The following is a 15,000-nucleotide window of genomic DNA, read 5'->3' on the forward strand; positions in this document are numbered from 1 at the left end:
CCATACTTTCACTATAGTACAGTTTCAGCTCTTTAATTGAGTTAGATTGGGATACAGTACCATACTTTCACTATAGTACAGTTTCAGATCTTTAATTGAGTTAGATTGAGATACAGTACCGTACTTTCACTATAGTACAGTTTCAGCTCTTTAATTGAGTTAGATTGGGATACGGTACCATACTTTCACTATAGTACAGTTTCAGCTCTTTAATTGAGTTAGATTGGGATACAGTACCATACTTTCACTATAGTACAGTTTCAGCTCTTTAATTGAGTTAGATTGAGATACAGTACCATACTTTCACTATAGTACAGTTTCAGCTCTTTAATTGAGTTAGATTGGGATACAGTACCGTACTTTCACTATAGTACAGTTTCAGCTCTATTAATTGAGTTAGATTGGGATACAGTACCATACTTTCACTATAGTACAGTTTCAGCTCTTTAATTGAGTTAGATTGAGATACAGTACCATACTTTCACTATAGTACAGTTTCAGCTCTTTAATTGAGTTAGATTGGGGTACAGTACCATCCTTCACTATAGTACAGTTTCAGCTCTTTTAATTGAGTTAGATTGAGATACAGTACCATACTTTCACTATAGTACAGTTTCAGCTCTTTAATTGAGTTAGATTGGGATACAGTACCATACTTTCACTATAGTACAGTTTCAGCTCTTTAATTGAGTTAGATTGGGGTACAGTACCATACTTTCACTATAGTACAGTTTCAGCTCTTTTAATTGAGTTAGATTGAGATACAGTACCATACTTTCACTATAGTACAGTTTCAGCTCTTTAATTGAGTTAGATTGGGATACAGTACCATACTTTCACTATAGTACAGTTTCAGCTCTTTTAATTGAGTTAGATTATGATACAGTATCATACTTTCACTATAGTACAGTTTCAGCTCTTTAATTGAGTTAGATTGAGATACAGTACCATACTTTCACTATAGTACAGTTTCAGCTCTTTTAATTGAGTTAGATTGAGATACAGTACCATACTTTCACTATAGTACAGTTTCAGCTCTTTAATTGAGTTAGATTGGGATACAGTACCATACTTTCACTATAGTACAGTTTCAGCTCTTTTAATTGAGTTAGATTATGATACAGTATCATACTTTCACTATAGTACAGTTTCAGCTCTTTAATTGAGTTAGATTGAGATACAGTACCATACTTTCACTATAGTACAGTTTCAGCTCTTTTAATTGAGTTAGATTGAGATACAGTACCATACTTTCACTATAGTACAGTTTCAGCTCTTTAATTGAGTTAGATTGAGATACAGTACCATACTTTCACTATAGTACAGTTTCAGCTCTTTTAATTGAGTTAGATTGAGATACAGTACCATACTTTCACTATAGTACAGTTTCAGCTCTTTAATTGAGTTAGATTGAGATACAGTACCATACTTTCACTATAGTACAGTTTCAGCTCTTTAATTGAGTTAGATTATGATACAGTATCATACTTTCACTATAGTACAGTTTCAGCTCTTTAATTGAGTTAGATTGGGATACAGTACCATACTTTCACTATAGTACAGTTTCAGCTCTTTAATTGAGTTAGATTGAGATACAGTACCATACTTTCACTATAGTACAGTTTCAGCTCTTTAATTGAGTTAGATTGGGATACAGTACCATACTTTCACTATAGTACAGTTTCAGCTCTATTAATTGAGTTAGATTATGATACAGTATCATACTTTCACTATAGTACAGTTTCAGCTCTTTAATTGAGTTAGATTGAGATACAGTACCATACTTTCACTATAGTACAGTTTCAGCTCTTTTAATTGAGTTAGATTGAGATACAGTACCATACTTTCACTATAGTACAGTTTCAGCTCTTTAATTGAGTTAGATTGAGATACAGTACCATACTTTCACTATAGTACAGTTTCAGCTCTTTTAATTGAGTTAGATTGAGATACAGTACCATACTTTCACTATAGTACAGTTTCAGCTCTTTAATTGAGTTAGATTGAGATACAGTACCATACTTTCACTATAGTACAGTTTCAGCTCTTTAATTGAGTTAGATTATGATACAGTATCATACTTTCACTATAGTACAGTTTCAGCTCTTTAATTGAGTTAGATTGGGATACAGTACCATACTTTCACTATAGTACAGTTTCAGCTCTTTAATTGAGTTAGATTGAGATACAGTACCATACTTTCACTATAGTACAGTTTCAGCTCTTTAATTGAGTTAGATTAGGATACAGTACCATACTTTCACTATAGTACAGTTTCAGCTCTTTAATTGAGTTAGATTGGGATACAGTACCATACTTTCACTATAGTACAGTTTCAGCTCTTTTAATTGAGTTAGATTGAGATACAGTACCATACTTTCACTATAGTACAGTTTCAGCTCTTTAATTGAGTTAGATTGGGATACAGTACCATACTTTCACTATAGTACAGTTTCAGCTCTTTAATTGAGTTAGATTGGGATACAGTACCATACTTTCACTATAGTACAGTTTCAGCTCTTTTAATTGAGTTAGATTGAGATACAGTACCATACTTTCACTATAGTACAGTTTCAGCTCTTTAATTGAGTTAGATTATGATACAGTATCATACTTTCACTATAGTACAGTTTCAGCTCTTTAATTGAGTTAGATTGGGATACAGTACCATACTTTCACTATAGTACAGTTTCAGCTCTTTTAATTGAGTTAGACTATGATACAGTATCATACTTTCACTATAGTACAGTTTCAGCTCTTTAATTGAGTTAGATTGGGATACAGTACCATACTTTCACTATAGTACAGTTTCAGCTCTTTTAATTGAGTTAGATTATGATACAGTATCATACTTTCACTATAGTACAGTTTCAGCTCTTTTAATTGAGTTAGATTGGGATACAGTACCATACTTTCACTATAGTACAGTTTCAGCTCTTTAATTGAGTTAGATTGGGATACAGTACCATACTTTCACTATAGTACAGTTTCAGCTCTTTAATTGAGTTAGATTGGGATACAGTACCATACTTTCACTATAGTACAGTTTCAGCTCTTTAATTGAGTTAGATTGGGATACAGTACCATACTTTCACTATAGTACAGTTTCTCTCGGGATGTTTTAGCCGCTTGTCCTTTCGGCCGGTGAGTGGTGCTGAGATTACTAATGGGAGGTGTAGAGGAGCTTTCAGGAAGTTTTAAATGTCTTTTTAAAAGTCACTCCTCTGTCCTGACCTTTCTGTCTCTCTTCTGAACAGAATATTTGACGACAATTATGAAAAGTTGTTCCTAAAATATTTTCTAATGCCTCTTTTTTTAGCAGATGGCTTCTGCTACATTTACATAATCGTCTCCTGACTGACTAAGTACTCATACATATTCATGAGAGGTGGCCCTCAGCCTGTGTGATGTTTGTTTGTGTGTAGCTGTTGTCAGTTAGATGGATATGCATTTGTTCTGGACTGCATTAAGAACAGCTCGTTGTGTCTTTACTCTCATTATAAACCGCTGATGAAGATACAGGTAATGTCCAACTGGCAGCTACAGACACACACACACACACACACTGCAAGTTAGCAGCACAATGACACACTCCACTTCTCTGACGTGTTTCTGTGTTAACTCATCACTGCAGTGTCTTCAATTACTCACACAATCACTGACTGCAGCATTGAGGCTGCCAAGGGCACACACACACACACACACAAACACACACACACACACACACAGTGCACACATGCACACAGAGTACACTAATAATGAAACTTGCCCTCAGAGACATATGCAAATGTGTGAGGGTCTATATATTTTAATAGAGGCCAAACTCTCCCAGAATGAATTTCATCCTTTGAAGTTTCATCATCATTGGTTTATATTTTACACCCATATACACCCACATGCACTCATACACCCATATACACCCACATGCACTCATACACCCATATACTCCCACATGCACTCATACACCCATATACTCCCACATGCACTCATACACCCATATACACCCACATGCACTCATACACCCATATACACCCACATGCACTCATACACCCATATATTCCCACATGCACTCATACACCCATATACACCCACATGCACTTATACACCCATATACACCCACATGCACACATACACCCATATACACCCACATGCACTCATACACCCATATATTCCCACATGCACTCATACACCCATATACACCCACATGCACACATACACCCATATACACCCACATACACACATACACCCAGATACACCCACATACACACATACACCCATATACACCCACATGCACTCATACACCCATATACTCCCACATGCACTCATACACCCATATACTCCCACATACACCCACATACACCCATATACACCCACATGCACTCTTACACCAATATACTCCCACATGCACTCATACACCCATACACACCCACATGCACTCATACACCCATATACACCCACATGCACTCATACACCCATATACTCCCACATGCACTCATACACCCATATACTCCCACATGCACTCATACACCCATATACACCCACATGCACTCATACACCCATATACACCCACATACACACATACACCCATATACACCCACATGCACTCATACACCCATATACTCCCACATGCACTCATACACCCATATACACCCACATGCACTCATACACCCATATACACCCACATGCACTCATACACCCATATACTCCCACATGCACTCATACACCCATATACTCCCACATGCACTCATACACCCATATACACCCACATGCACACATACACCCATATACACCCACATACACACATACACCCATATACACCCACATGCACTCATACACCCACATACACCCATATACACCCCCATGCACCCACATACACCCACATACACCCATACATACCCAGTAACAACCACAGTTCTGGCCTAATTAGTAAACAGACTTGGTAAGAGTGAGCCAGTCCCACCTTTTTAGAATAAATTCAGTGTGTAATGCAGGGTGACAGGGTGGAGAACAGCTGGGCTCGGAGAAGTTCCTAAATTGGAAACTTTGGGCCAGTTTTGCTGATGCCCAGATTAGCAGTAGTCCTAGAAATGTCTTAATCTGTGACCACATAGTGTTCTAGCCCATAAATTTAATTAGTGTGTAACCACCCACCCACTCACTCACACACACACACACACACACTCATCATAATATCTACATTATCATGAGAGTAGCCTGAGGATGTGTGTAATGAGGGCAACAGCCTGTCAAAATCCCCCTAATAGTGCTGGCAGGGGGTGGTCATGCTACATTTGCTAAATGTGCTAATCGAAAACTGGCTCTGCAAGTCTGAAAATGTCTCTGCAGACAGACAGACAGACAGAAAGACAGACAGATGGACAGAGAGAAACGGCTGATTACTGGCTGTCTCTTTAATCACAGAGCAGGACTTGGATTCGGAGGTGGGCTGTTCTGCTGTTGGGGCTAAAATGACCTGATGGAACATCGTCTAACAGAGCTGAGGAACCGATGTTCCCAAATGTGCTCCACTGGAGGACACTGCCAAACTACACAATAAATGTTCCAGCAGAACACATTTTTCAGTAGAACGTTATCTAGAGCAGTAGCGTGTGATGTAAAGTCTGAGGTGTTCATTTGTGGAGCATCAAGATATCTGACATTTTAACTGTCCAAAACGATTCACCTCACAGTTATTAGCTAGAACCGGCCTAATGTCCGGGGCCCGAGTTCCTGTGTGTAATGCGCAGCACTGCGCTGCACACTGCAACTCTTTAGGTATATTTGGGAAAACCTAATGTGTGTGTATGTGTGTGTGTGGGTTGGGGGGGTGATTGTTATTGGCAGGGCTGACCAGAGGATTGCCAGATACCCAGATGGTGCAGATATTCAGGGTTATTATGGGATTTATTGAGCAGCTGAAATCTCTGAATGAAGCATTAGAGCAGTGTGAGAACTCTCATAGGTGAAAGGGCTAGAGATCTACTACAGCAGTGTGTGTGTGTGTATGTGTGTGTAGCGGAGAGGGACGCAGTGATTTGGGACTAATTAGTGAATCATAAATTAATATTTCCTATTAATGTGGCGCACACACACACACACACACACACAAACAGATGTATGCCATTTAAGGCAGATTCACTTCTCTAGGTGGGGTTGGAACCCCTCAGCAATCACCTGGAATACCATATGAACCACTTGGCATAACATTACAACCACTTACTAATAACCTCAACAATGACATTGGGTACTTTTTAAATTATGTTTTTTAAACCTTATTGACATGCTAAAATACCATAGCAACCACATAGCAATGCCCCAGCACCTCCTGGGATAAAATGTCAATTGCTTAGCAAGATATCATAGCAACACCACAACAACTACCTCTAATAATACATGAAATGCTTAACCACCTGACACACGATAGCAACCACCCCTCTCGCTGTTGTTTTCAGGCTGAGCCGCCTCTTTTCCTTTTTTAAATACTTTCACATCTAAGCTTTCAGCTCCAGCTTGGTCGCTAATGTCTCACACCATCAAACAAAAGCCCAGCGTCTTAACCTTGAGGCTTCTGGATTTACTGGTCTCATGTGACCAGTCCAGCTGCATTGCAGTGTGACCTGATCAATAATCAGTACAAACAGGATTCAGCTCCAGTCGCACGCGTGTGACATGATAGAGCTGCTCTAACCTGATTCTGTGGGATTTATGAGAGGGTTGTTATTAGGTGTAATTCTGCTGATCCAGGCTGAACGTTGGCGTGACGTGCCATCTGCTAGAACACACCAGCATGCAGTAAACACACTGTACTGCTGTGGTCTTCTCATTAGTCTCGGATTGGGAGTGGTTTGCCTCCAAACTGAGTTTTAATTGGTTGTACAACCATTCTTTTCAGCCACTTTGTCATTAACCTAGAAACCACCTACCAACTGTGGAGTAACGCCCTCGCTTCAATCTGGAGTACTAGATCAACCACATGGCAAATCCCTAGAAGCCTCTGTGTATTTCACATACTTTAGCAATCCCATAGTTTCACTCTAGCAACCACCTAAAATACCCCTGAGATGTTATGAGTGAAACTGAGGAGATGAGGGTTGGTTATATTGTATAGGAATGTTTGTTATATTCCAGGTGTACAGTTATATATATATAAATAAGTGAATTCACACTTGAATTCACACAAAATCTTGTATCTAAAGTTTCTCTCTTTCCTCCAGAGTGAGAATCTGCATTTGTTCTTTATACTGGATCATAATGTCATGATGAACGGACCAATAGAAATGCTCCAAATTTGACATTCCATCTCCTGCTGTAAAGCTGCTGTTTGGAGATACAAGGTTTTTTTTAATACAAGCAACTATAGATGTGTGTATATGGCACATCCTGTAGGTATGACCCCCATGCCCTGACATTGTATAAAAATAAACCTGTGTGTGTGTGTGTGTGTGTGTGTGTGTGTGTGTGTGTGTGTGTGCACCTCTGGGTCACAGGGTTGACGTGAAACCCATGACTCCTGACAAGACTTTTTCACACATCAAATTCAGATCAGAGTGACAGCGTAAACCGAGCACACACACACACACACACACACACACACACATTAATGTATGTCCACTTTTGGTCTAAAGGTCAGAGAGCAATATTGCCCAGAGGTTAGCGGCTTCTGCACTGCTATGTTTTACTGTTACTAAATATAAACACACACACACACACACACACACACACACACACATTATAATTTCAAACACACTCCAGTGGAGCTGCAGGAGGAGAACCTCTCTCCAGAACTGCTGTGTAACGCTGCAGAACCCATAGAGTCATATTAGTGTAGAATCCTGTAGTGTTACTCTACCGCCTCAGCCCACATGCTGCTCCACCTTCAGATCAAGCTTCTGCAGCTCTCACACTGTCCAGAAATGCACGTGTACAGCTGTCCATGCAACTGGGTGTCCTGTCTAGCGAGAAAGGGGTTTTCCAGATGTTTTAGATGAGAAATCTGCATTATTAGAACAATAACTGATCATCCACTAATACAACAAGGGTCCTGAGGGACTTCTGTATAGGGCAGGGTCTAGAGGCTTAGACGGGCCTCTGCACTCTACTCACACTTGTTAGGGATGTCCTCTGGTGGACAGTGAAGAACGTCTGCACATCACTCTGGATAAGCGTCTGATAGATGGCAGAAGAATAGATGTGCTGTTCCTCACAGAACATCTGCTCAGCTTCCTGCACTCTTCAGAAAGTGGGTGTTGCAGCAGATGCTGAAACGGGTCATTTATCCTGATGATTAGAATATTCTAATATCCGCTGTCATCCAAACAAACAAATATCTGCAGTCTGACTGGCCGAGGGTTCTTCAGTAGTGTATCCCTGATAAATCAAAGCTATTACTCCTGCTTTCCTCCACCCTGCTGCCGTGGCTTTGTGGAGCTGCTGTTATTAATGACTCTGGGAGTCGTGGCGAAGCTCAGAACTCTTTAAAAGTTGGTGAACAAACGCGCGAGCTGCAATCGCTCTCTGATTACCCGGCTCCCTCAGACGGGCGAGAGGCGGCGGGGGTGAAACGAGGTTTAGGGTTCCGCAGTGTGATTGGAACCTCCATCTCACTGCTGGCTTTTCTGACAGTTTTAGAAATCGCTGTGGGTTTTCTCATGAAGTGAAAACTGCTGTCGGCGGTGGGGCAGGAGGTGTCTGTCTGTCAGGCTGTCTGCTGTCTGTCTGCTGCGGGTGGCGGCGTGGTTGTCACTGAACCCTCAGAAGCCCTTCATTAAATTCTGGTGGGATATTCTGGTATCTGCAGTTATTATTGTTATTTCTCTATTATTGATATTTAAATGCAGATTTCCGTTCTGTTTGGACAGGTTGGAGTTTACACTTCTGACTGACTGAACTGATCGGTCTGATCTTTCTGCAGAACACACTGACGGTCCATCAAATTCAAATCAGCCCTAACATTAAAACCACCCACATGATATTGAGCAGCCCCCCTCCTGTCGACAAAACAGTTCTGACCCATGACCTCTGAAGGTGTCCTGCTGTGGTTTCTGTTATTTGCTCTGGATCTGCATATTTCACACACTTTCTCCAGTGAACTGCACAATAGCACCACAGCAACCACCTGAAACAACATAGCAACCACCTATTGACACTATAGCATCTGTTTAAGTAACCACTCAGCAAACTATATCAACCACCTGGGATAACATAGCCATCCTGCAACCTCTTATCAATTGGATGGCTAACACTGGAGATAGTGGGCATCCCTGCCAGTCATTTTCTAATATTCTGGCCACAAAATCCTGGCCTGAAATAACTACGATTAAAATCTGGGTAACAGTGAGGGCTTCCTGATTAGAGCTTAATTAGTGTTAAACATCTGGTCTGTTTTTAATCACTCTGCAAACAGAGAAAAGCAAATTACGCCTGCAATCAAACGCTCCCTCGTTAGTGGAGTGTCTGTGGGTATCTCTGTTCAGCTTCTGTGTTCGTCTCCCGTCTGCAGCCCAGAGCTGAGCTTTGTGTCAGACTGATATCTGAGAGCTTCTGCAGCAGAGCCGAGTGGAGGGGCTTACATGCATTAATGTGGAGTTTAAATAATCCAGACCTGGAGGTGTGATGTGCCTTTATTGCTCATAACGCCTGTGTGGGTGGAGCCTGTTCTCAGCCTGTTACACCATCACTGTCACACTGTTTTCAGAGGGTTTCACTGTCGCAGCCCGTGACCCGGTGCCATTACAGCGGTCAGATCCAGATTAATGTTATTATTTATTAACGTGATGATCAGTGAATTAAGTTTTATTATTAAATATGAATACTGTTGAAGCTGAAAGCCTTTTAACATCGGTATTTACTGAGCAATCTCTCTCTCTCTCTCTCTCTCTCTCAGGTGGAATACCCTTCGTGCTGACCGGTGAGTTGTTTGAACAGTCGTACCGTCCAGCTGCATTTATGATCGCCGGAGTGGTCAACTGGCTCTCAAACTTTGCAGTGGGCCTCCTCTTCCCCTTCATACAGGTAAGCGTCTGTCTGTCTATCTATCTACACTGTATGTTCAAATGTTTGTGGACACCCCTTCTAATGAATGCATTCAGCTACTTTAAGCTGCATCCATTGCTGACACACCACACACACAGCTTGTCTAGTCCCTGTAGAGAAGAAGTACTGCCAATAGAATAGGACTCTCTGGAGCTGATCAACATCATGACCCTATTGGCTCCATGCTGCCTAATAATGCCAGGCGTGGGCTAGAGGGGTATAAAGCCCCCCAGCATTGAGGAGCTGTGGAGCAGTGGAGGAACTGTGTTCTCTGGAATGATGGTGGAGGAGCTCCATCCAGTACTTTTGGGATGAGTTGGGGATGATGTGGCATAGTGATCATCTAACATCCAGGGCTCTTGTGGCTGAATGCAATCAAATCCTCCAGATTCTCCAGAATCTAGTAGAAAGTCTTCTTCTCTGGACAGTAGAGACAGTTACTCCAACAGAAGCAGGATCAGCTCTTTAATACCCTTGATTTCAGAAGAAACAGTAAATGAGCAGGTGTTGCCCCCCCCCCACACACACACACACACTGTTTTTATCTCGCAGCAGCAGATAATTGACAGTGTGTTTGTGCGCTGCTGTAATCCATAAAATAAAACATAAGAGGAAAAGGCCGGCGGGGGGCGCTGTCACATATCACAGAGGACATGAGCACTGTTCATTCTCTCCATCTGTATGAGTGTGTGTGAGTGTGACTGTGAGTGTGTGACTGTGAGTGTGTGAGTGTAAGTGTGTGTGAGTGTGTGTGTGTATGAGTGTATATGAGTGTGTGTGAGTGTGTGAGTGTAAGTGTTTGTGAGTGTGTGTGAGTGTGTGTGTGTGTGAGTGTGTGTGTGTGAGTGTGTGAGTGAGGGTGTGTGTGTGTGTGAGTGTAAGTGTGTGTGTGTGTGTGTGTGTGTGTGTGTGTGTGTGTGTGTGAGTGTGTGAGTGTGAGTGCGTGTCAGAGGAGGAACAGACCACCAACCTGAGTGATGGGCGAAGGTAGTTTGGTCACCTCATCCAGGCCAAGTGTGAAAATGGCCTAACACTGAATCTGCCCAAATTAGGCACCTACTTTTTCACACGAGCTTACACACACACACACACACACACACACTTCTCGGCTGTGTGTTTGGTTGCTGGTGTTCCCTTAATTATGAGAGGTGTGAAAGCGCTGAGGGCTTAAAGCTTTAGATCCATTTCAGACAAAACCTGCTGATTATAAATACAATAGAGGTCAACAGGGTCTCTCCCCCCTCTCCCCCCCCCCCCCCCTCTCTCTCTCTGTCTCTCTATCTCTGTCTCTCTCTGTCTCTCTCTCTCTCTCTCTCTGTCTCTCTCTGTCTCTCTCTGTCTCTCTCTCTCACTCTCTTACTTTCTCTCTCTCTCTCGCTCTCTGTCTCTCACTCACTCTCTCTCTCTCGCTCTCTTTCTCTTGCTCTCTCTCTCTCTCTCTCTCGGCTCTAGGCTGTATTTACTCACATGGACACTAATTGATAATTGTACTCTGTGTTCTACAGCATGCTGAACTGATATACATCATGCCATATGTGATGCAATTAAACTTAATTAATTCATATTTCTTTACTTAATCAACTTTAATTGTGTTTATTAAATATTTATTATTTATTTTGCTATTTATTATAACTACAAGCTGCTGGCTTTTGTTGTGACACCAGTGTTCAGATCAAATCAGTGTTTTACTAATAGAAATATTGTCATAATAAATATAAATAATATATGCATTTAATATATATACACATATATCATCAGCAGAACCTGGGAATTAAACTGTAGCAATGTCACACGAATCCAGAGCTGTAGAAGATGCTAACCGCACTGAGAGACCGCAGAACATCCAGAGTGAAGCTCTGATCTGATCGTGATGTCCAGACAATAACCTGGTGGTAGAGTCAGTTGCTTAACCCCTCGAGGCCCAGGTTTATTATTCAGCTATTAATTCTAATGCAGAAACGATTGTGAATTATGTGGTACCTGTTTGCTTTTGCATATCTTCACACAGGGCTCTATTTCAGGGCCTATGAAACAGACACTAATTATGACTCTAATGAAGTTGTGAAAGTGAGGAAGATGTGTGGCTTACATACAGGATCTAGGGGGTTAAATTATGTTTGATCTTGTATATTTGATTATAAAAAGTCTGAGAGATTAAAGGAGCAGGTCCAGTCCTGTACGTGTTCTTATTTGATCAAAACTGAAGATGCAGGACATGGACATAAATTCATCAATAATAATCCAGCTCCTGGCAGATTTAATTGTGGGCAGATATACAGCTAAACACCTGAACGTTTGGACGGACACCTGCTCTTCATTGGCTTTTTCCTTATTATAAATAGAGCTGGAGTGTCCAGTCTTTCACAGAGGGCAGCCAGTTTTCACTCATGTAGAGCTGCTGTAGAGTGTATCAGGCAGTGAACCTGCAGAGCTGCTCACTGTCTCAGTCTTATCATTTCCTCTCAATCACTGACAGGGTTCTGTTTCACACCCCGTTAAAGAACAACCGTGTGACCGTGGCTTTACACACAGTTATGGAGCCAACGGCAGGAATACAGTTAGAAGGCTCTGAAATTCAGTAAAAAGGAAAGATATTAATATATACTCACTGCTGGAATGTGGTGATACCCTTTGATGAGAAATCGACAGAGAATGAGAGAGAGATGAAAGAAAAGAAGCTGCTTTGAAGTTGAAGGTGGGTTTTCCTGACTTGTACAGCAGGGACGTCCAGATCATTGTGGACATTTCTGACCAACTCCCCTGGACTCTTCTACCAACCTGGCACTCAGAAGCAGTTAACCAGCTGATTGGTTAACTGCTACTGAGTGCTGATTGGTTAACTGTTACTGAGTGCTGATTGGTTAACTGTTACTGAGTGCTGATTGGTTAACTGCTACTGTGCGGATTGGTTAAGTGTTACTGAGTGCTGATTGGTTAACTGTTACTGAGTGCTGATTGATTAACTGTTACTGAGTGCTGATTGATTAACTGCTACTGTGCGGATTGGTTAACTGTTACTGAGTGCTGATTGGTTAACTGTTACTGAGTGCTGATTGGTTAACTGTTACTGAGTGCTGATTGATTAACTGTTACTGAGTGCTGATTGGTTAACTGCTACTGAGTGCTGATTGATTAACTGTTACTGAGTGCTGATTGATCAACTGTTACTGAGTGCTGATTGATTAACTGTTACTGAGTGCTGATTGGTTAACTGTTACTGAGTGCTGATTGATTAACTGTTACTGAGTGCTGATTGATTAACTGTTACTGAGTGCTGATTGATTAACTGTTACTGAGTGCTGATTGGTTAACTGTTACTGAGTGCTGATTGATTAACTGTTACTGAGTGCTGATTGGTTAACTGTTACTGAGTGCTGATTGGTTAACTGTTACTGAGTGCTGATTGATTAACTGCTACTGAGTGCTGATTGATTAACTGCTACTGAGTGCTGATTGGTTAACTGTTACTGAGTGCTGATTGATTAACTGTTACTGAGTGCTGATTGGTTAACTGCTACTGAGTGCTGATTGATTAACTGCTACTGAGTGCTGATTGATTAACTGCTACTGAGTGCTGATTGGTTAACTGTTACTGAGTGCTGATTGATTAACTGTTACTGAGTGCTGATTGGTTAACTGTTACTGAGTGCTGATTGGTTAACTGTTACTGAGTGCTGATTGATTAACTGCTACTGAGTGCTGATTGATTAACTGCTACTGAGTGCTGATTGATTAACTGCTACTGAGTGCTGATTGGTTAACTGTTACTGAGTGCTGATTGATTAACTGTTACTGAGTGCTGATTGGTTAACTGTTACTGAGTGCTGATTGATTAACTGTTACTGAGTGCTGATTGGTTAACTGTTACTGAGTGCTGATTGATTAACTGTTACTGAGTGCTGATTGGTTAACTGTTACTGAGTGCTGATTGATTAACTGTTACTGAGTGCTGATTGGTTAACTGCTACTGAGTGCTGATTGGTTAACTGTTACTGAGTGCTGATTGGTTAACTGTTACTGAGTGCTGATTGATTAACTGCTACTGAGTGCTGATTGATTAACTGTTACTGAGTGCTGATTGGTTAACTGTTACTGAGTGCTGATTGGTTAACTATTACTGAGTGCTGATTGATTAACTGTTACTGAGTGCTGATTGATTAACTGTTACTGAGTGCTGATTGGTTAACTGTTACTGAGTGCTGATTGATTAACTGTTACTGAGTGCTGATTGATTAACTGTTACTGAGTGCTGATTGGTTAACTGTTACTGAGTGCTGATTGATTAACTGCTACTGAGTGCTGATTGGTTAACTGCTACTGAGTGCTGATTGATTAACTGTTACTGAGTGCTGATTGATTAACTGTTACTGAGTGCTGATTGGTTAACTGTTACTGAGTGCTGATTGGTTAACTGTTACTGAGTGCTGATTGGTTAACTATTACTGAGTGCTGATTGGTTAACTGCTACTGAGTGCTGATTGGTTAACTGTTACTGAGTGCTGATTGGTTAACTGCTACTGAGTGCTGATTGGTTAACTGTTACTGAGTGCTGATTGGTTAACTGTTACTGAGTGCTGATTGGTTAACTGTTACTGAGTGCTGATTAGTTAACTGCGGTTAGATTCTCCAGCTGGAGATCAGAGTGTGACAGCAGGGTTGACGTGTTTGATGTTTAGTGATGAATTATTGACAAACAGAACCTCACACTCTCGCTCCACAGCAACCCGTTTATATTAGTCTCTCGGGATCGCCCTTTAGCGTCTGACCGGCTACATTATTAAGTCCTCGTTACATATTATCTGTTGTACAGTGGCTCTCTAGATTCACTGGGTTTCTCTCTTCATGCTTTTCTTCTAGAAGGTCTTGCAGCTCTCCAAGATCTTCCACGTTTGCTCTGCTGTCAACAAATGGAAGCTTACACCCCACTACTGATCACACACTCTCCTCACACACTCTCCTGACACTGTA

At 41.3% G+C, this 15,000-nt stretch overlaps 2 protein-coding genes across 2 annotated transcripts in view; one reads left to right on the plus strand and one right to left on the minus strand.

Moving 5' to 3' along the window:
• LOC140574485 (serine/threonine-protein kinase 32B-like) overlaps nucleotides 1–8,599 on the minus strand; it is a 17,774-nt gene extending 9,175 nt beyond the window's left edge. The window contains exon 1 of the mRNA XM_072694334.1: nucleotides 8,523–8,599. Coding sequence (XP_072550435.1) covers nucleotides 8,523–8,599 — 77 coding nt within the window. The remainder of the gene's footprint in view (nucleotides 1–8,522) is intronic.
• Nucleotides 8,600–9,887: 1,288 nt separating this feature from the next.
• LOC140574293 (solute carrier family 2, facilitated glucose transporter member 9-like) overlaps nucleotides 9,888–15,000 on the plus strand; it is a 15,218-nt gene continuing 10,105 nt past the window's right edge. The window contains exon 1 of the mRNA XM_072694076.1: nucleotides 9,888–10,011. Within this exon, the coding sequence (XP_072550177.1) occupies nucleotides 9,946–10,011 (66 nt within the window). The 5' untranslated portion in view covers nucleotides 9,888–9,945. The remainder of the gene's footprint in view (nucleotides 10,012–15,000) is intronic.

The sequence above is a fragment of the Salminus brasiliensis genome, chromosome 12, assembly GCF_030463535.1.
Source record: "Salminus brasiliensis chromosome 12, fSalBra1.hap2, whole genome shotgun sequence".
NCBI lineage: Eukaryota > Metazoa > Chordata > Actinopteri > Characiformes > Bryconidae > Salminus > Salminus brasiliensis.